At 33.0% G+C, this 22,880-nt stretch overlaps 1 protein-coding gene across 2 annotated transcripts; it reads left to right on the top strand.

The window, feature by feature from the left end:
* The first annotated feature begins 3,569 nt into the window (after positions 1 to 3,569).
* Positions 3,570 to 22,285, top strand: LOC124362882 (dynein axonemal assembly factor 10). Of its 2 annotated transcripts, none has more exons than XM_046817753.1 (9): positions 3,570 to 3,822; positions 3,975 to 4,176; positions 7,921 to 8,021; positions 10,149 to 10,279; positions 11,523 to 11,624; positions 16,751 to 16,866; positions 17,589 to 17,723; positions 18,954 to 19,051; positions 22,071 to 22,285. In XM_046817753.1, the coding sequence occupies exons 2-9, from the start codon at positions 4,003 to 4,005 to the stop codon at positions 22,276 to 22,278; spliced, it is 1,065 nt and encodes a 354-aa protein (XP_046673709.1). In that variant the 5' UTR covers positions 3,570 to 3,822; positions 3,975 to 4,002; the 3' UTR covers positions 22,279 to 22,285. The 2 variants fall into 2 exon arrangements, with proteins under 2 accessions (XP_046673709.1, XP_046673710.1); XM_046817754.1 differs by having other exon boundaries at positions 3,570 to 3,764.
* The last annotated feature ends 595 nt before the right edge of the window (positions 22,286 to 22,880 follow it).

Below are 22,880 nucleotides of genomic sequence, written 5' to 3' on the forward strand. Positions count from 1 at the left end.
GTGTTACAGATTTGTTATGCCTGTGATGGCATGGTGGTCGAGTCGCCGGAACCGTCGCCGACAGCGTCGCTCCGCCACTCTGACCGAGGTCTTCGCAAAAGTGAGAGGCCTGACGTCACTAGACAGTCCTGAAGGAGACCAAGAGGGTGTGAACCCTGGAGAGATAAACGATGTTGAACAGAACGTGGAGGCAGTCGAAGTTGTTAATCTCGAGCGACTGCGGGACGTGATACAAGCTTTGTAACTGTGAGTAATGACACTCTGAATAAGTGTGAGTCCCTCAACTCACTGTGGTATGGTGAGGAAGTTTTGCTTGGCAAACTCCATACCGATTGCTCCAGACATTCGTGTTAATGCTGTGACAGAATAATCTTTCAAAGAACTTGAGTAAGGAATGATCGATTTGTGTTAATTGTGGTTGACTAGTCAAGTTGTGTTGAGAGATGTGTGCACACGGGACAGTTGTTAAAGGAGACACTGGAAGATGTATTAAGGAATATACTCGTAGTTATGTTAGATTGGTGATTGTTGATGTAACCATGTTTTTAGATGTAACATTTTAATTTGTTAAATTGTAGTGTTGTGGAATGTGTAACTGATCTTATGTTTTGATCAGGCAGACTTGGAGATATAATTTTCCAAATTATTCGATAATTGGCTAATATTTTAAGCGATTGACAAAACGTAAGTAAAATAAACACGTGAGACAACCACATGGGGCACAGGAAGGACCTGCCCGGCCATCCAAACATACCCTTAACCCTGATCCTACCTTTACCCCAAAGTTCTGGACTGTGTAACCCATTGTTGGCTTGATACCCATGCGTTCAACAATAATTAATTGTTAGACTAACTTGTCGCAACTGCCTAGTTGGCTTGCGCAACCAACTAAGCGGTGTAACGTCTCCAGTCTGGCCGAAGTAGTAAAGTTGTAATTCGTTTGTTAGTTTTTCTTTTAAGTGAATTGTGAGTTTTATATGAACATTTTTGGCTTATGTTAATTTTAAGCTCTAAGGCATCAGTAGAATGTAATGAAATGTAGGAGGAAGGTCTCGGTGAGCTACCCTGTTTCCAGGGGTAAGCGAGGTGAAAACCTTGGGGAGCCCCCAGGTCCACAATGCCCTTAAAAACCAAGCGTGGGGGGCGGAACTTTTAGTTTTAGTTTTTTTTTGTTGTTGTTTCTGTCATGAAACTGAAGAAGGTCGAGAAGTGTGAGGAATGTGTCCTCCAGTTGTTGGATGTTCAGAAGAACGTCAACGCAAACTTTTTAAAAGATGAAAGGTTTTTGAACCGCTTTTCCAGAGACCCCCCTCGCATTTACAGTGTAACGGCCACCCACTAAACTGGGTCGAGCCACTAGTTTTAAGTCATTTTGTCAGGGCCCTTATGGAATGTAGTACTGTAATGGTTTGGTCGATGCCTTAGTAGCTTAATAAGAACAATTAAGATGTTAACAATTTTTGTACTGTTCTTGAGGATGCTTCTTAACGATTTATTTTGTTAGTTAAGTTTGATGTCATTCATGACATGCTACTTGTTGGCTGTATATATTATAATGGTTTTGTGTTATAGTCGATGTACAAGTGAACTAACTCAGGATAACTCCATTATAATCCATAGTAGGGGTGACTGAGGAAACCGGCCCCGAGTGAAAACCCACGAGGCCTAACCAGGAATGGGGGAGTAGCGTTCAAAATTCACAAAGAAGACTACCACTTTATAATTATTTTAAATTTAATTAGGCTCTACAAAATGTGGTATGTTATCAACTAATATTTTTAATCATTAAAATTAAACCCATCAAACCATAGTTATCCTGGAGTGCTCAACCAGATTAATAGAATGTAGTTGTGTTGTAGTTCAACTTGAAATGTTTAAGTATTTTAGATTAAGTTAGAAGCACTGGTTAGTTCCCTTGTACTACGTATTGCTTTAAATGTGTTACTGGTTAGGTAGTCGTATTTGGGTCATTAGAGATAATGTTTATCTGATGTTAATGACTGGTCTTGAATTAGTATCGTAGTATACCATGATATATGTGTTGTAAGCCTGAAATCTTTTGTGTTCAATCATTGAGAAGAGAGCGAGCGATCGGATCGAATTAAAGAATTACGTATCGCGTTTGCATACTTTTTTTTTATTAAAAGAAATTTCTGCCTTTTTAGGGAACTCAATTGTTTATTTAAATTTCATTTAGTTGAGGCTACTGAGTGACAGCTGGCATGGTAATCAATGAACATATACTAAGATTTTCTTGCTAAAGGATAGGACAGAGATCCTCCCCTGCAGATTAGAGACTTTTCTTCTGGCTGCTGGCTGATGGTTCCTCATACTTGGGGACAAGTATGGTTTTAAGGTGGGGGGAGTGTGACGACCCCAGCATATAGTTCTAAGACCAGACCGGTAACATCGTATGCGGTCTTAATCAGCCAATTTAAAATATTAAATCATCAGTAATATATTTTATTTTTATTCAGCATAACATTTAATTGTAGTAACGAGTAATGAATATATGCAGCCAGACTTATTAGGTTAAGCAGTGCAGGTGGAGAAGATATATATTTTAATTCAGCACATGAATTGTAAGTCCAAGTCTGTCAGCAGTAAGCCTGGTAATTTTCCATACCCAGAGCAGCTGCGCAGTTACTGGGTGGTAAACAGGCAGGAATTTGCTGAGGTAGCGTCTGGAACAACGCTGCTCCCTGGAGTTCGTTGTTCTGAGTCGCAGTCGTGCCAGGGTTTTGAACGCGTCAAGCTCGCGTGAAATCGCTCTCTCTCTCTCCCGTTCTAAATTTGTAATTGTTCAACTGATTCTAAATTATGCAATAAAATTCAAATTGTTTTCGCAATAAACTAAATTGTTTTATTTGGCCAACCGAGGAGAGAATTTTTTATTACAGCAACCTGGGCTAGTTTCCATCACCGTGTCCGAATTAGAACCCGAGAACTTTTTAAATTAAATTACGTGTGGTCGTCACGCCACAGCGAATTGATTATAATATTCTGAACTAATTTGAGGCAATATTTCCTTTGTATATCAGCTAAATCACAGGTATTAAGTATGTTACCCAGATAAAATGACATTATTGGAGTCTTTAGAAACGGTCAAATCACGTATTAACCTAGTTAACTAAAATGCGGAAAGAAGAAACATGTAGCACTATTAAGGTTTGTTACAGTAGATACCGCGCCGAATCTATTCCGTTAAAAGATTATGGCATTATTGTTCTTTCTGTGCTAATCTATTGTTTTTATATTAACTAATGCAATTTTATAATAACTGTTAAAAATGTGGTATTGCATCGGACACCCTTAAAACCAAATCCTCCTTCCTCCAAATCACGTCCTTATCCTCCGCCACAGAAATTGCTAGTTATCTGACAGATAAAACAGAATGTTTATCTCGTAACAGTATGACGTTTCAACTTAAGTTATATGCCTATTTATTTACATAATTACAGTATGGTTTATAGTAACATGTTTTAATTATCATGTGTTAGATTTCTTGATTAAACAGGCTGTGTAGCCAACTTAGGCCTTTGAGAGCTTTGTTGCCATGGTTACGATTGCGTTTGATCGTTGTTTATTTTGGTTTTAGAAGAGTGGACTATTGTAATATTTTCAAGTGTGGCTGTTGACTATATTACAGATTTTTGTGTGGTACTGTTATAATGTTTTGTGGAACTAAAGTCTTTCAAAACTAAGTTACGTCTAAATATAAATTTAAAATGTTATTCAGATGTTGCGTTGGAACTTTGATCTAAGTGAGATGGTGTAAAGTTCAAATCTATCTTTGGAATAGGCCTAGTTTATAGTTTTATAGTAAGCTATTGCCCTTTGTTTGACACTATTTTTCGAATTTTTGGCATATATGTTTAATTCGTAGAGTAGTAGGCTTTACCTTTGGTGGATAATATTTGTTCAAGGCATTGTAATTTTCGGATCCTTTAGTTTGTTTATGTCATATTTTATAGGTTATCTAATCTCGAAACAGATTCGAAAATGGATAAACCACAAATAATATGTCACATAGAAAAATCTTTACCTTTTACTTTGTATGATTCTTTATGGATACCGTCCTCAGCAAAATTTGTTCTTCTTGGATCACAACCGAGAGGCTCAGGAGTGCTACAAGTGTATGAAATCAACGAGGGAGATGCTTCAGTGATCAAAAATGTAAGCTCCTTCAATTAATATTTATAAATGACTGTCAAAACCTTGTTTTTAATCAGGCATTATTGTATTCGCCAAATTAATAGCGGTACTTTCTGGTTGAAGCTGTGGCTGTTATAATCTTCAGAAAGCCCGAACAATTTAAAAAATTGACTATCAGTCGAACTGACAGTAATGCCTCCGTGTTGTCCATCATGTTGATGGCAACCAACGAAAAACATCCTTAAGATAGTACCAATCAGTACATATCATAACTCTGGAGGATCTGATCATGAATCCTTGAGAGGGCTAACAATATTACAAGATACGTAAGGTAAGAGTAAGTACTAACAAGCCACATAGACAGATTATTTATGAGCGTGCTACTGACCTTGACCGATTCAGTGTGTGCTGCAGCTCCAGCCAGATATAACTTCCCCCATCTTGGTAACTATCTTAAAGTGAATAAAAAACATATTCTACAATATTTACAGTAAATTCTTCTAACCAAAACAGGCATAGCATGTTCCTAATGGGTGGCCTCTGTTGGCTGTTGTATAGTAAGTGGCCATCACCACAATCGAATCCGGGAGCCAAATTATAGATTAGAAATACATAAACTATTGACTACAAAACATTCTAATTATTTACAATTAATTATTGCCAGCTCTTTTTATTGTATTTAACGTTATTTTTCCAAATTAATTCAAACAAAGTAAAATCTACTTTATGATATTTGAGTATAAGTAAAAAGGAACTAAATTTTACTCTATTTTGTTTATTACTTTTTTTAAATATAGCCTACATAGTCTCAATAGTTTTTTATTCATCATTAAATTATTACTTTTATTAGATACAAACACAGCTGAACTACTGTATACTGTAATTTGAAAGAGCTATAACATTATAACGGTTCAACATTTTGGTTTCAGTAGTTTAGATAATCATTTGATTGTGGTGGTGGCCACTTATTATACTGCAGCCCCTCTGTTTTATCAGAAGTACCATGATAATCTATAATCTACGTAAACATGGAAGCAGGTTTTTACAGACTACTGATAAGCCTACTCATAGTGAAGCCTATTAGCTAGTGAAACTACAGGACCTAATACTTTAACACAGGTTTTCTGTTTTATATTGTTATTAAACATTTGGATTGTATTTCATTACAATTGATAACACTAAAGCCCTTCATCTCGTGTGTCTTGCAGTCTGAACTGTCCATAGCCAAATCGTACAGGCTTACACTGTAGGCTACTTCTCTATTTTAGAGTAAATTGACCAACCAGTACCAATTTAGCCTATACCAAACACAGTAATATAATGATCAAATCGTATTGTGTCAAATTTTCCAAAATCAGCTTACCTGACCTTTGATTAACTGCATTAACAAACTACACTAAGTGTTAGAGAGAACATTACTGTCCTATCTTCGCCTCTAATAAAGACATTTTTCAATTCAATTTGTTTACAATTAAAATTCTGGTGGGCTTGTAAACGACATCAGTCAGTGCTTACATAGTAGCATAGATGTTATGCACCGAGGGTATACACAGAGTATGGTTTGAAATTCCAGTTTTTATTCTGTCTAAAAGTTATTAGGTGATAGTCTATTTTAAATTGTAGGCTTTCATTGGCTGAGCAAAGCCTATCACTCTAGGAGCTAGAAAATTAATTTCTGACAGTCTGTTCGCATAATATCTCGGGAACAAATCAATTTATAGATTTGAAACTTTGCATTAAGCTTTATTACAGGTTTTGTTGGGGTTATATGCAAGTTTTTAATCTTTAGCTCATTTCATTAAGCTACATGTGTTCCTACGTCGCATGTTAAAATGTTATGATTTTACTCAGTTTCTTTATTCTGTGATTTTCTCGATGCTATCATTGTTACCCCATAAGACTAATGTAGAAAAGTTCACTAACACTCAGCAAAATTCTATTGAGTGACATGCACCATCATCAGGCTTAATGTTGCATATATAGAAATAGATAAATTAGATCTTAGGAATGTGACATAGTAACACATGTAGCTTAATGAACTGAGCTAAAGATTAAAAATTTGCATATAACCCCAAAAAAACCTGTCATGTGGTGTGGCGTATTTCTACCTTGTATAAGTAAGGCTGCAAAATGGGTTAAAAACATTGAGATGAAGACTTCTCAATTACCCTACATTAATTTGTTAAAATAAACAACTATGTGTCTGTTTTATGTTCTCGCCACTTCAATCATAAATATTTTTGAATAATATATCATATCTATAGATATTTATTTTATCTGATGAGTAGCACATTTAATATTATTAGACAATATTTATTGTTTGTGTTAATAACTTGATCTGACACACTCATTAACAGTGAGGTTAGTTAGATTCCAAAGTTCATCAACATACTAATATTATGTAATAATATTATGTTGTATTGTGTGTATTATTTAGTTGTAAGTTATAATATTTATACATACAGGGGTCTATTCCGAACACCAACCTGCATAAAAATTTCCTATTGTTTAATGCACTATTGCAGATCATGACTTATCAGCTTTTCAATAAGCCTTTTTTAATTTTTCTTATAGACTGTAAATGTGTAATTTTACAGACTCCAATCCTTTAGTGTAATTTCCACTTTTGGAAACTCAAAACTTACAAGGAGCAGTATCTGGTAAGGTGGACGTGTAGGCACAGGAATTTTCTTATCTGACAAGAACTCTTTCACAAAGAATGTACCTATTGCTGGATATTTTCCTGATGCAGAAGACATAAGTTACTGACTCACAGATCTTGTCTCTTCTTTCTCATGCTTTTCTTTTGGCTTTGCAAAGTATTAATTAAGTGTTTGGCCTTAAGGTATCCAAACAATCATGACATCGTTAATACAAAATAGTTATTGATATGGCTTTAAGTTTTGTCTTCCTATGTTGAACTTTTTCATCCTTGCCATCTTAGCGATGTTGGCATCCTACAGTGCAGGAATTGACACTTTATTTCTGGATTGTATTGGAAAATTGCTAATATCTTTAATAATTTTATTTTACAAGAATCATCATTATTAGGTAAAAAATCACTTGCTATGACGTATTCTACCAATTCATGAGTGATTCTACCACTCATGTGTTAGGATCAGAGCAGCTCCTTTTCTCATAAAAATGGTGATTGTTAACATATTCCTTAAATTCTCTCTATTTGCCCATTGTTTCTTTATTCTAAAACAAAATTCTCCTTATTATCTCTATGTCAATGTTCATCATGTATTATACTAATATTTCTGTACAGTTTACTTAACTTGTTTAGTTTTGTATCATTTTTTTTATATACTGCTATAATGAAATCATTACTTCTTTCAACAACAGAATACATACATATAATCGCACATTTTTTAACTTAAGAATAAATTTGAGATGCATAACATGTAATTTAAGCTTGTTATGACTGTGGTACTCTTGACATATCAACTCAAGCATGTATTAAAAACAAAAAAATGACATATGCAGAGAAAAGGGGTTTTATTATTCGATCAAAGGTTACTACACTCCACACCAACTCATGCTCGATAAGCCTAATGGTTATTACATGCATATTCATGTTATTTAATTGTCATATTTTTTTATTAATGGAATACAGGTTTTCATTATTTAATAAAAATGTTATTATTACCTATGTATATAATTATTTGGTGTGCATTATGATAAATTCGTTTCAATTTTAGTTTAAGAGCAGATAGTAAAATTTACCATAATAATGCTTCATATAATTTTTTTCTTTTTTAGGTTGAGAAAAATACAGCTTTTAAATGCGGTACCTTTGGAGCTTCTTCACTGCGCCAAAGACATCTTGCCACAGGAGACTTTGAAGGCAAGTTACAGATGTGGTAAGTTCATTCACATTCAAATGTAAAAAGAAATACACATTTTCAAATGCCAAGGAGAACATGATTTTCCCTACTGACTCTTTGAGAGAGGGGCATTCACTAATCCACTCATCAGTTGTACAACATATTGTCTAGGGGAGTGAAAAGTATTGAGAACACCAAAGATTTTCTAAATAAAAAATCTTTTTTTGTTGTAGTTTTTTACTTAAACTGTATCTAAACTATTTCAATGTTTAAATAAGCTATACAGGGTGACAATTAAGTCTGGAACCTCTTTTTTTAATTTTTGAACCACAATAGAAAGAAATACCAAAGTTCACACGTGCTTACTGGTGATAGTAACGCACACATCTGCCCAATTACCGACCAGATAATCCCTTTGGGGGACGGTCCACAAGGTCAGACAAAATTCTTAAATAGCAGCATAGGTCAAGTTTGGTATCAAATTAAAGGTCTTACTTAGCAGAGTACAATGCCGCTAACCGGACTTCAAAAGGTGGATTCATTCAGTAGTTATAGCTATTTGAATTTTAAAACAATTGAACAATGTAAATTATTAAGTATTACAAGTAAACACCAATTTTTAAGTACCTGTGATCAAAGTAAGTGTTCAAAATGTTCCCCTCCCATCGTCTGGCAATGTCCTAGGCGGTTGTAAAAGCCATCCACTGCATTTTGAAGGTAGTCACAAGGAATATCTTGAGCTTCTTGGACTATGAGATTTCTTAGGTGCGCCAAATCTCGAGGCTTAGTACGATAAACTTTATCTTTGAGGTATCCCCAAAGAAAAAAATCCAGCGGAGATTAATCAGGGGAACGAGCAGGCCACTCTACTGCACCACGTCTTCCAATCCATCTGTGATGGAATATTGTATCCAAGTATTCTCTAACAAGGAGAGCAAAGTGTGGTGGCGCGCCATCTTGTTTGGAAATAAATTCTTTGAAATTGTCGACCAAGAGCAGCTTGTAGTGCAGGAATTATCTCATTTTGGAGCATTGCTAGATACGAGTCACCATTTACATTACCATTGATAAATAATGGGCCCATAATTTGATTTCCTATAATACCTGCCCAAACGTTAAGTTTCTGTGGATGCTGTGTATGACTCAATCTGCCACTTTCACATTCTAACAGTAGTTGTGTTATTGGTAATAATTGATTCCTGGCTTCGATTACTACATTGTCAGATGATGGGAGGGGAACATTTTGAACACTTACTTTGATCACAGATACTTAAAAATTGGTGTTTGCTTGTAATACTTAATAATTTACATTGTTCAATTGTTTTAAAATTCAAATAGCTATAACTACTGAATGAATCCACCTTTTGAAGTCCATTGTACTCTGCTAAGTAAGACCTTTAATTTGATACCAAACTTGACCTATGCTGCTATTTAAGAATTTTGTCTGACTCCTTGTGGACCGTCCCCCAAAATATCTGGTCGGTAATTGGGCAGATGTAGTTACTATCACCAGTAAGCACGTGTGAACTTTGGTATTTCTTTCTATTGTGGTTCAAAAATTAAAAAAGAGGTTCCAGACTTAATTGTCACCCTGTATAATAACAAATATGATGTATTAAATGTTATTTTCAAAATACAAAACATTTTATTCATCTTTGTGCCTTAAAATGTGAGTGTGTATCATGTAGTATTTACACTGATACAACAACAAACAAGCAGACCACCTACGAAAAGATTTGAGTGGCTTCAAAACCCAAAGGGTTTTTTAATAAAGAGGTTAACATATCATTGAATCAAATTTCAAACAGCTTTTCCCATTTCACAGTTTAAGAATACCAATACAACTTAAAATGGAAATTCGTTCAGTAATCACTAAGCTGCAAGTCAGTTTGCTCATATTTAAAAATTATTTACGGTAAAATAATTTTAACTGAATTACTTTTTGTCTATTTTAGAAGGGGCAAAAGCAAAAAGTTTAGTACAGTATAAAAACAAATGTTAATTCCATTCTCGTTGAGATTTTAAAATTACTACAATTCTGTGAAGCTTTTTATTTCCAACCATATGATAAGTTAAATTTTTTACAGTGACCTTTGTGAAACTTAACCCAAATATTGATAAATATAACAATGTTAAATTAAACCCACTCTGTATATATTGCAGGAATTTAGAGGACATGTCAAGTCCAGTGTACTCCGTTAGTGCTCATAGACAAATTATAAACTGTATTGATGGAGTGGGAGGCCTTAACATCGCTTGTGGAGCTCCAGAGATCGTCACAGGAAGTCGAGATGGTATCTTGAACTCTATTCACTCTTGGTTTTGTTAATAAGAGTTTTTGTAAGGTTTTAGCTATCATAAAAATGTGCTACATATTTAACTACAGTAAATGTATAAACAAATACAGGATTACATGCACTGCTGTGGTGTCATAAAAAAAAACACATGGCTAATCCCATTTAGTGAAAACTTTTAAGTTTGGATCATCAAAATTAAAAGTATGTTTTATAAGCAATGTGTACCCATATAATAGGAAAATAAAATATGGTATCTACAAATCTGAATAATTGCTAATAGTTCTTTGTGCAAAATAATTGTGGAACATTACATACTTTATGAGTTTAACTGCATATTATATATTATTAAATATTATAGTCCTGGACACTTTTTTTGGCTTTGGTAAATAATATGCCAGGTCTTTATAGAGGGTCTGTGAAAAATACCAGTCTTATGCCATTTGTAGAATCTTTATCAGCTTAGTTCATATTTTTCCACAACTCTGTTGCTAATATGTTAAGTTTTGGCTAAATCATATTTTACATAGAAGGAACAGAATAAATAATTACAATATAAAATAAATTTTACACCCAATTTTTCTGTGTACATATAAAAATGGTTTATTTAAATTGAAAAAAAAATAGCTAATTTTTGTGGCTCAATAGCAGTGCTGTCACATAATGACACTTGATAATGTCTAGCACTCAGATTTTTTTTAAGCGAATTGTCTCCCTTATTTACTGATTTTCGTAAACTTGGTATCTTTGGATTTTTAGTTAAATTGTTTAACTAAAATGTAACAACAATCATTTACTTACCATGTGTTGTTTTTAAAATGATCACATTTAAAATTTTTAAGTCATAGCCATTTTAAAAATAAAACTTGTAAAAAATTGTATATTTTCTTTCATTAGACCTTTAAAGTGTAATGCTGTATACCAAATTTCAATGTAATGTTGCTATGAGCCGTTCTCAAATTATAAATATAAAATCGTGGCTGTACAGGTAATTATTGAGTTTTTTATAGTTTAAATATTATGATATTTTGGTTTTTATTTAGTTTGGGAATAATATCTATAAATGTTGGTAGATTTATGGGACACTCTGTAGAATAGACATTTTGCTTGCCTACAACCTAGACAGATTGACGAATCTACACACAGTTACATTATTTTAAATAATTATACCATTTAATGAGACATATTTAGGTATTTTGAAGGACATTGTATGGCTGATAAAAGTAATTTTGTTTATTTTCAGGAAGTGTAAAAGTTTGGGATCCAAGACAAAAAAATAAACCAGTGGCAGTGATGGAACCTGCTGATGGAGAAGCGAGGCGGGACTGTTGGAGTGTTGCTTTTGGTAGGTGCACTGAGATTAAAATAACTGTCATGGCAAAACTGTCATTTGTGTTTTAGAATTAATTTTAACTCTTGGTATGCTACGATTAGTGGATAACATGGAACATACTGTTCGTATCAAATTGCCCTTTAGTTAATCAGCACTCTAAAGTCAAAATTTACTTCATTCACTTTGCTTTTTATTACAAATTCTGTAATGTTTATTCCAAGAATACAATACAAACACCTTCTTATTATGGCAAAAGTAAGGCTACAAAACTCTCTCATACATTTAATCTTGAAGAATGCATATCTGAAACGTATATAGAATTGAGAAAATAATTATTCAGCTCCACCAAAAAGCGAGACTGACCCTCAATGTCTCTAATGAAAGAGGTGTGAAGTTCTTTAAGTTGTACAGGCAGTGTTGGTGAAGGATTGTTTATGTGCTCTACTCCTGTGATGGGAGAATGTAAAACATATATGAACCAAACCGTCTCATTCACACATTTCCCTCCTCTAAATTCTTTGGAAAACTGATTAAAAACTGATATAATGAATCAGTTCACAAATGATTATGTTGTTAACTGGCTTTAAGATGGAAGATTGAATGATGATTGGTTAATTTACCTTAATGAGATGTTGCAGGTTCATCTCAGTTGTTATCAAACAAAAGACAAATACTTTAATTTTTTGGTCATGTCAATAATTGTGCAGTTACAATAGTAGAAAGTGAATTTGTTAAAATTTTCAAAAAATATGTGTCAAGTCGATTAAATTTAAATGCAAGGCATGTTTTATTACGTAAATACCGTTTTGATATATACAAAAATCAAATAATCTTTTTGTAGGCTAACTATTTTATTTTTACATGAAAGCCCACACTTTGATGTACTTAACTTATACATAACTGCCATCAATATTAAGGCTCTTATCATATCTAAAAACAACCTTTTGTACTGTCATCGTAGAAGATTGCCTCGTGATTTAACAGCGAGTGAACATGATCATTTTGGCGCTGTTGTCGTCGATGTGGTGCTGATCTTCAAAATGCTTCTTCTGATGAAAAAAAAATGGGCACTAAATTGGGCCTATTAGGGAGATTATCAAATTGATCCTGGCAAAATGCTACGATGAAATCTTGAGCTTGTTTTGTCACATGTTGACACACATTGTCATACAGCAAAATGTGTTTCTCGATAAAAATTGTCATAGAGAACACTTCTTAAAACTTGAGGAAACTCTTCTGATAAGGATAAAACTTTGAAATGTCTGTCCATTTTCGCTTTATCATTAACTTTCTGCACCAATTTATAGGTGATCATTGAGGGTTGTCCACTACATTTCTCATCATGAACATTTTGTGGCCATCTTTTAAAGTTCTCACCGATTTGAATGCCAGTCCATCACTCATAATGTTTGTCCATACACTTCACAATTCTGTCGGTGAATTTCAATTGCTTTAATGTCTTTAGCACCAAGAAAACAAATAACAGCATGTAGCCTACTTCACAGTCAGTGGGATTCTCAATTGACGGGGAATTTGAAATATGCATTAATAGATGTAAAAACAATCGACTTTTGCCGTAATGGTGTCTATGGCTTGCACAGATGAAGGTAGACAGTGGGAAAATGACCATAGCACTGCAATGGTGGAATTTCAAAACGGTAGTTACTTATAAAAACACCCCTTGAATACGTGTTAATTAATTGTGTTACAATAAAGACATACATTACATTTTAATTTTAGTTTGTAACTAACTTTACTAAGGTAATCTCTTACCTTAACTTCTTTTGTTTATCAATTTTGTAAGGAATAATTACTTACGTTTCATACTGTATCTATGTATAACTTATTAAAAACTACAATGAAATCAATTATCTATATATATATACAGGGTGTTCTGAAAAAAGGTGCCCATAAGTCAGGGCGTGATTCCTCACATCAAAATAAGAAAAAAAGGTCTAATTAACATAGGTCCGAAAATGCTTTAGTTACCAAGTTATACAGGGTGAAAGATTTCGTCTGAATTTCAGTTCCCCTGCTGCAACGAAGCCCTACGGGTATTTGTTGGCTGTTAATTAAGATGTACAATTTAGCGTACTTTATGTAAAATGAACTGAAAAATTGAATAAAACCGTTTCCAGACCTGTTAGCTACAGTAATTTTTAAGATATGTGACGAAATACGCGAAACTTGGTCCCGAAAAACAAGTTACATTTAGGTTTGAAGCAGATTTACTATGTTAAATGTACAATAAACACAAAAATATTTTTTCACGGTACTTGTAGAAAATTTAATTTCGAAGAGAAAGATGTAAAATAAGTCTATAATAGACAAACTCAAACTTTAAAAAAAATAATCCTTAATTACATACAAAAACGCATGAAAAATAGACAAAATCTGTTAAGCTCTCTACAAATGTAATATTGAAATTAAAACAGCTGTTTTATTAAAACAAATTAATGAGTTACTATTATTTTCTATCAAGTAAATATTTTTAAACAATCTTACATTATCATACATAAAAAAGTTATCTGAATTATCATTCAACAAAAAAGTTACACTTGTCCTAAAAAAACTAACCACGTCACAGTAGATGTTCAAAATGTTTCCCCTCATTCAAAATACAAGCATCCAGCCGTCTTCTCATAGACTGCCGAACTCTTTCGAAGATCCCAGGTGTCTCACGTATCCTTTGAATCCCGTTAACAATCCTTATTCGCAACTCTTCTATGGTATCCACAGGCGAGTCGTAGACAAGCGTCTTTAAATGTCCCCATAAGAAAAAGTCTAGAGGATTGAGGTCAGGTGACCTTGCATGGCCATGCTACTGGGGCTCCTCGACCAATCCATCTGTTTGGATATGCTTCATTTAAAAATTCTCTTACTTGTAATGTGTAATGAGCTGGAGCTCCATCCTGCATGAACCACATGTTGTTGCGTGTGTATAGTGGCACATCTTCGAGTAACTCATTCAGATTAGTCGTTAAGAAATGTAAATAATTTTCACCATTGAGCGTATCAGGTAAAAAACTAAATAAAAATTTTAATCACCCAGAATAGCAGCCCATAACGTTTATAGAAAACTGATATTGGTGACGGTTCTCTGAAATAGCACGTGGATTTTCAATTGCCCACATGTGAGAATTGTGGGTGTTAAGAATAGCCATTCTTGAAAATTTTGCTTCATCAGTAAAGATAATGTAATTTAAAAAATGTGGATTTCTGCACCTTTGGATAAGCCATTGGCATAGCTGAACACGAGGGAAAAGTAATTTCGAGGCAAAAGAGCCTGGACCCTTTGATAGTGATAAGAATGCAACTGCTGCTCGTGTAAAATCTTCCAGACAATTGAATTACTAACACCGAAATCCAAGGCTAGTTCTCTAGTACTTCTTCCAGGATGATTCTCTATTTCGTCCAACACGCCCTCCTCCAATTCAGTGTACAACGTTGTACGTGGCCGTCCTGATCTACCAACTTTTCCAGATTTAAAGGTTCCCGTCTCGCTTAGCCTTCTATGAATGGAAGAAAACATTTTATGAGTCGGTAACTGTCTATGAGGAAAATGTTCCTGATAGAGTCGTCTAGCCTGACGACTGTTGCAATGTGGAAGACCGTACATTAAATGCATGTCTGCATTTCACCATTAGTGTACATAATATTCATATTACCTGCCATGATGAATAAGATATTATTAGCTATCAAAAATTAACTTCAACGGCACTCGCACTAACTTGTATTAAAGTACAGATCAACACACGCACTTAATGAGCAATGGAAAAATAGCTGCTTGTAATGTTTATTTAAATTATTATAAACAATGTTACATTGTTAAAACATATGTTTTAAAATAGAAATTATTTTGTTTCTCAAATCAAATATTTTAATAAAACAGCTGTTTTAATTTCAATATTACACATTTGTAGAGAGCTTAACAGATTTTGTCTATTTTACATGCGTTTTGTATGTAATTAAGGATTATTTTTTAAAGTTTGCGTTTGTCTATTATAGACTTATTTTACATCTTTTCTCTTCGAAATTAAATTTTCTACAAGTACCGTGAAAAAATAATTTTGTGTTTATTGTACATTTTAACATAATAAATCTGCTTCAAACCTAAATGTAACTTGTTTTTCGGGACCAAGATTTCGCGTATTTCGTCACATATCTTAAAAATTACTGTAGCTACAGGTCTGGAAACGGTTTTATTCAATTTTTCAGTTCATTTTACATAAAGTACGCTAAATTGTACATCTTAATTAACAGCCAACAAATACCCGTAGGGCTTCGTTGCAGCAGGGGAACTGAAATTCAGACGAAATCTTTCACCCTGTATAACTTGGTAACTAAGCATTTTCGGACCTATGTTAATTAGACATTTTTTTCTTATTTTTGATGTGAGGAATCACGCCCTGACTTATGGGCACCTTTTTTTCAGAACACCTGTATATATATATGTACACCCTGTATATATAAATGAATGTTTGTGTGTTTGTGTTTTTATGGAATCGTAAACTATTTGTCCGATCATTATGAAAAGTTGTATGTACGTTGTATTTTTCCATGTAGAAGGTTTATATGCTATGCCCATTGATGTAACTCGCCACCAGGACGCGCTGCAATAGATAAAAGTTTTTCAAAGCGTCTGCACATTATAAACTGCAATTACAAGACAGTTACGTATATTAAATAGCCAAACACTGTTTGAAGGCGCCTAAATTATTATGTATAATTTGTCTTTAAAATTACTTTCTGGTTGAACTTAAAGCTTGAGGTTTGGACCACTTTATAATAAAGTACATGTAAGTGTAAAATGGCTGTAAACATACACGTTTGACAAATTTCCTTGGTCGTGGCAACAAGACAAACTCTACATCGGCATTGGAAAATATAATTCACTTGAACCAGAAGTGCTCATATACAGGCAAAGTTTACGAAAAGCGTGCGAAGCCGGGGGAAACAGCTAGTTTTAGTATAAAACATACCATGACATATAAACTTCATCTATGCATATTACTAGGCTAGACCAGACATTAAATTAGGTCATCATGACACTCAATAATAAATTAAATAAATATCAAAGTAATTAGTATTAAAATAACTGTTTTGGATAACATTGAACATCTTGCTTTCTGTTCCAGGAAACTCGTACAACAATGAGGAGCGAGTGGTGTGTGCAGGCTATGACAATGGTGATATAAAAATGTTTGATCTTAGGACGATGTGTCTCAAGTGGGAGACTAACGTAAAAAATGGAGTAAGTTTTTGTAAGAACATTGGTAACAATGCAAACAAATCGGAGGAAACGGTAGTAATAGGAAACTATAAATAATAAGATGAATGCCGGTACCCACAATACTAACTCTAGCTCAAATAGTTGGTTGTATTGTTATTGCTTCTGGAGAAATTTATATACCACATTGTAAAATCATATTGCTAACTCCTTTGAAATGAATAGACATGAGATACAAACTTATTTAAGATTTTAGATCTATTAATTGACAAATGACAGTGATCTGTTCCAGTTAAGTGCAGTGCTTGGAAAATATGGTGTATTACTTACTGTCTCTAATATATGTTTGGGACAGAATGCATTTACTGGTACTTATTATGAGCCTCATACATTGGTTATCCAAATAATGTTTTAGACACACATTTTAAATGAGTATTAAGAAATAACAAATTCCAATTGATTGATCAAAGTTTACATTTAAATTAGTAGAGTATTGCTTTTATATGTTAAAAGCTATGAACACATACATCAATATTATATGTGATGAAAAACCCATTTATTCACCTTTCGGATTATGAAAAGGGGCTGTTTACACTTAGCTAAGCAAGAGGTGGGTTTATTCTTAAACCCTCTTCCCACGAATGTGGCAAAATATGTTAAATGCTCAGACTATGTGAGTAACACATGATTTATAAATACAGTGAAATATGTCTTCAATGAATTTTTATTGATTTTTTTATTTTCAGGTGTGCTGTGTAGAATTTGACAGAAAGGATATAAAGTTGAATAAACTAATAGCGACTACTTTAGAATCCACATTTCATGTGTATGACCTGCATACCCAACACAAAACAAAAGGATTTGCCAAACTTACTGAAAAGGTTTGTCTCTTATATAACTTAAGTTCTATACATCTAGATAGCAACTGAATAAGTTTCACATAGATCGTGGCATTTGTATCCTACTATTCAAAAGGAAATCTTTCTATACTAAATTATTTTTTTCCAAACTACAGTAAAATTTCCTTTTAAAGGACCAAAATAAATTTTAAAAATCAAATTTTCTTAGTCTTAAATCAGTTTCCTTTTGTTAGAATTTTAGTATAGACTAAAAGAGAGGTTGAGGTTTACAAAATATTTTTCCTAAGAGTATAAACCTTTTTTAAATTATTTTATATCATACATTATTAGTTTTGTAAACCAAATGGGATATTTGGATTATTTTTTTGTTTTTTACACTTTTGGTGAGTTTTTCTTGTGTATCCAGAATATCATAAATATTTTCTTAAAATTATGAGTCACTATCCTCTGACTCTAGATAGAAATTTGTTTTACTCATCCTTGCCCAAATTCTAATTATTTTTTTCCTCTTATATACAAGTGACCTTTAAAACAAAATAAATAACAAGTCAGCTACAAACCAAAATGTACTTCAGCCAGAGGACCATGAAGGGTTGAACAAATAGTCATGCATGGCCCATGCCAGCATGAACATGTTAATATGTTCTGTTTCTGCCCATATTTCCCACTGGCCGGTCATTGTAGGCAAAATTAGTTACTGGAAATTATATTTTCAATTTGATGTGTCACTTAAATCTAGGTAACTCAATAGATGTCCAGGAGCTGCACGTTACTAACTGCAAATATTAAGATATCGGGGTGCATGGGTAAATCGATCTGTCTAGACTTCTGCACGGGATGACTGTTGGAGTTGGCAGGTCCCTAAGTGTTAATGGCAGCTGCTGACCTAGACACAAGGGCGTACAGACTGGTGAGGCTGGTACACAGCTGGCCTCCCCTTCTTATAAGGAGACATGACAGATTAATGCCCAAACTCCTTTTTCATGGATCTCAACAGGAGATCCCCCAACCTCACCCATCCAGAATATTGTCTCACTCTAGAAGCAGTGCAAAGGTCCTTCTAGGAGTAAGTACCATTTCCTAGCTTTTTGTCAAAACAAAAAGATATAAGGGATCAAAAAAAAATTAGTTAAGAGAGATTAATCAATACTCAGTTTATAACGAATATTTTTAATCAAACTTGGCTCTTGCTCAACTCAGTTTAAAATCTTGTGCTTCTATGTTTCTTTTAACTGTAATTTCATTTTACAGGCACATAAGTCAACAGTCTGGGCAGCAAGAAGTCTACCACAAAATAGAGAAATATTTGTTACTTGTGGAGGAAGTGGTACTCTGTGCCTGTGGAAGTAGTGAGTACATTTTTATGTTACATGTCTTACAGAGTGATACTTGGCACTGTTACATTTATTTACATCTAGAAATGTACAAACCATAGTTGACAATAAGGATACAGGTTTTTATCCTTTCTGGTTATGTAGAAGTGCAATTTTGTTATGTGAATCTATTAGGCTGTACTATACTACAGTTTAAATTACTTTGAACAATGTAAGACTATTGATAATGACCAATTTTCAATTATAGAGTAGATAATTACAAAAAAAGTGTTTTAACATAGATGTTTTAATTTAAATTCCAAGTATAAATGTAAGAAATTAGGATAGGTAGGCCCAACCACCGGGAGTGTCTTGATACTGTATGTTATCCATTCCCTTTCCAAGTATATATTGTTATAGCGAGTGTCCCTTTCTATTTCACTGTTTACTTATGATTCTTTTTCATAAGCCTGCCAAAAAGCTTCAGAGTTCAAACATAATTTTTTTAAACATGAATCAATTTTTTAAAATTAAAAGTTGAAGATATTCTTTTTAGTACATACTAGATTTAACACTTTAAATGCCAACTTTCATACAGTATGGATATCAGCAGTTTTCTTAGAAATGCCAAAGTCCATATATTACAGATGCTCAGTTTTATCAAGATTACAAACCATGTGGTTAATCAGAATGCCTCATTTTTTGGATGTTGCTATGTACGACAGTCTCGCTTATAATCAATATATTGTTTGTATGTTTAACGGTTTGTATGGTATTCCGTGGCTTGAATAACAAAGCTCAGGTTATTCAGTCTAGCATCATTGCAGGTGGCCTGTATTTGTTATGTGGTGTGATATTGTTAAATGTTTCTATGATACAATTACATTATTTATTTGTTACTACAATATATTACATAGTAGTATATAAAATTGGGGGGAAAGATAGGTGCTTCTGCAAAAAATGTCAAAAGAGAGTTCATCCAACCTGCTTATGTGCTTTTTACTTCTGTCTTGTAAATAGTGTAGTTTTGATTAGTTGTTATTTTACAAATACAATTTTTGTTTTCTATATATTTTTGCGTGAAAAGTTACTCAACTTTACCATAAAATAAAACATTTGGCTTCATGACAATATCACATATGATGTTTAAGTTTTTTTAAGCAAAAAAAAGAATATATATATATATATATATACTGTATATAACAAAAATTGTATTTTGAAAACAACAACTGATAACAAATGTGCAAATCTTTACTGCTGTCAAAAAATGGTAAATTTTTTGTATTTTAACTTTCATGAAAGATAGGATAACCAATTTGTTTTTATAGACTCATATTTATGAGACTCTATTTAAATGTAGAGTATCATACTAATCTCAACTTAGATACTAGATGTTTTTATCAAAGATTTTAGATGGCACAAAGTTAATAATGTTTTTTTAACCCTACAGCTGGCATTAAGAGAATTTTTGTCACCAATCATCCCTTAATTCCATTTTTGCCTTAATTGGCAACGACGAATATTCGTCATCTAAGTAGACATATATACACACAATAAGCTCAGGTTGACGTGTGAGGAATATCCCAAAGGAAGTAGACATATACAGTTATTTCAATTTTAGATATTAAAGGTCATATAAATGATTTTTATTTTATATATTATGGCAGAGCATTAACTAGTAACAATTTATTGTTCTTATTTCGATTATCATACACATCAGACATCGTTCTCAACTGACAGTTGACGTGAACGTAATACACATCAGCCACGTTGTTCAGCCATCCATGTTGTTGTTATAATACTGTAAACAAGTGCTGGATTTTGTGTTTAGAGGTATGAATCCAATAGTATTTGTGGAAAAAATGTATTTGATAGTGTTTTAGTATTATAGCTTTCTTAGGTTATAGTTGTGGTTGTTTATTATGGATAAAAGCTTTAGAGACCAATCATATGATTTGAGAGAGCTTGTTTTGGATCATCTTACTTCTAGTGATGACGAAGTTTATTCTAACATTGAGGTAAACCTGACAGACCATGTAGCAGATGTGATATCCTAGTAAGTGTTCTCTCACAATTGTGTGAATCAGAGAAGTTGTTCTTCCACCTGGTGATGTCCTTGGCCCTGCTCATGAACTCATGAAACTCCCCAACTCGAACTGATGCTTGTGTGCTGTGTGTGAGTAAAATCTTGAAAAAGAAAATCAATTTCATTTGCCGATTAAGTAATTGTGGAGTTCACCCTAAGTCTGCTCGAACACTATGCCAGACCAGTTTCACAAGGAGGCCGCAAATGCAAGGTAGAATTCAGTGACTCTTAGTGAAATATGAATCTTTATATATATATTTTATATATGTAAATAAAGTAGGATTCAAATTTAGTATTTCATTTTATATTTGGTTTAACTATCACACTTATATAAGTATAAATGCCGTCATAAGATTATGTTTACCCATGAAAGATATTATTTCTTTTGAGATCAATTTATTAAAAAAATACATACAAAATCAAACAAAGCCATGTAACAAATAAGTTTTGAGGTAAAGGTTTGGATAACTATATATTTTTGGAATTGGCCAAAACTTAGAATAAGTTATATATTTACAGTTTTAATTTAAAATTTATTGCTAAGCAGTTACACAACAAAATATTTACAAAAATAATTTTTTAAACAATTTTTTACCAAAATTATTTACAAGGAAACTAAAAAAGTCATTGTTATTATATTTTCTCCAAAATAGATGAATAAATTGACATATAATTGTTTACATTTTGGCTGAAAGTTATGAAATGGGATACATTATCAAAAACATCTGTGTGGGAGTTGAAATAGAGCCCCCAATATACAGAGTGACTCCATTGCCAGTTCTAGGGTTAATAACTTTTTTACAATTATATTTACTTATTTATTTTGTATGCAAAGTAAATCCAATTTTGACTTTATACATGTATGTACAGTCAATTTGAAATAAACTACAAACATTGTTTCAAATTTAATCACACTATAATGTTAATTTGAAAAAATGGAAGATGTAATTGGATTTTGCATGTTTGCAGCAACTATCCAGAAAAGAGAGTGCGTGAGAGTGGTGAGGGAGAAATGATGGGTGTCCCTGGTTCTCTTAGCCTGCTACAGAACAGTGTGTTGACATCCCAGCCGATCTCCAGCTTCAACTGGAGTCCAGACAAGACTGGACTGGCAGTTTGCACTTCTTTTGATCAGACTGTGCGTGTACTAATTGTTACCAAATTAAATCTTTATTAAAAACCTACCGCATTGAAAACATTTGTCCTTATTTTATTATGATTTACTAACAATTATTATGACCTGAAATAACTAAGCCTCAATGACAAAGGAATTTAGTTTAGACCTACTGTCATATTGTATGAAGTTTTGGTAAATGTGTACTTTAGCCACTTAACATTGTTTGTTGCCTTTTCTAAAGGAAAATGCTCATATTTTGCTGTTCTTACAATGATTGAGTGGTTTTGATTATGTGTCTGGATTACATAATAAGCTTGTTTAAGTACAGTCTACATCTTCTCAATATCTGTTGAGTGTTTAAAACTTTTTGTATAAGGTATTAAATATAATATCTCTGACACATAACTGTGTAATAACTCTCATACATTACTGTGTAATAATCCATACACATTTCGTTGACTATCTTATCTTAATTAAATTTTATTTTTAGTTGGGTTCCAACAAATGGAGAATATCTAGTATTTTTCCCCTTATTAATAAAATTGTAGGGAAAAAATTATTCAAAAAATAAGTTTTTAGAGAAAAATGTTTTAAATATTGTAGTAATAAATTAAAATAAATACATATTTTTAGGAATGGGTAGATTCTTAATATCTCCCTTT

The sequence above is a fragment of the Homalodisca vitripennis genome, chromosome 5 (assembly GCF_021130785.1).
Source record: "Homalodisca vitripennis isolate AUS2020 chromosome 5, UT_GWSS_2.1, whole genome shotgun sequence".
In the NCBI taxonomy this organism is placed as follows: Eukaryota; Metazoa; Arthropoda; class Insecta; order Hemiptera; family Cicadellidae; genus Homalodisca; species Homalodisca vitripennis.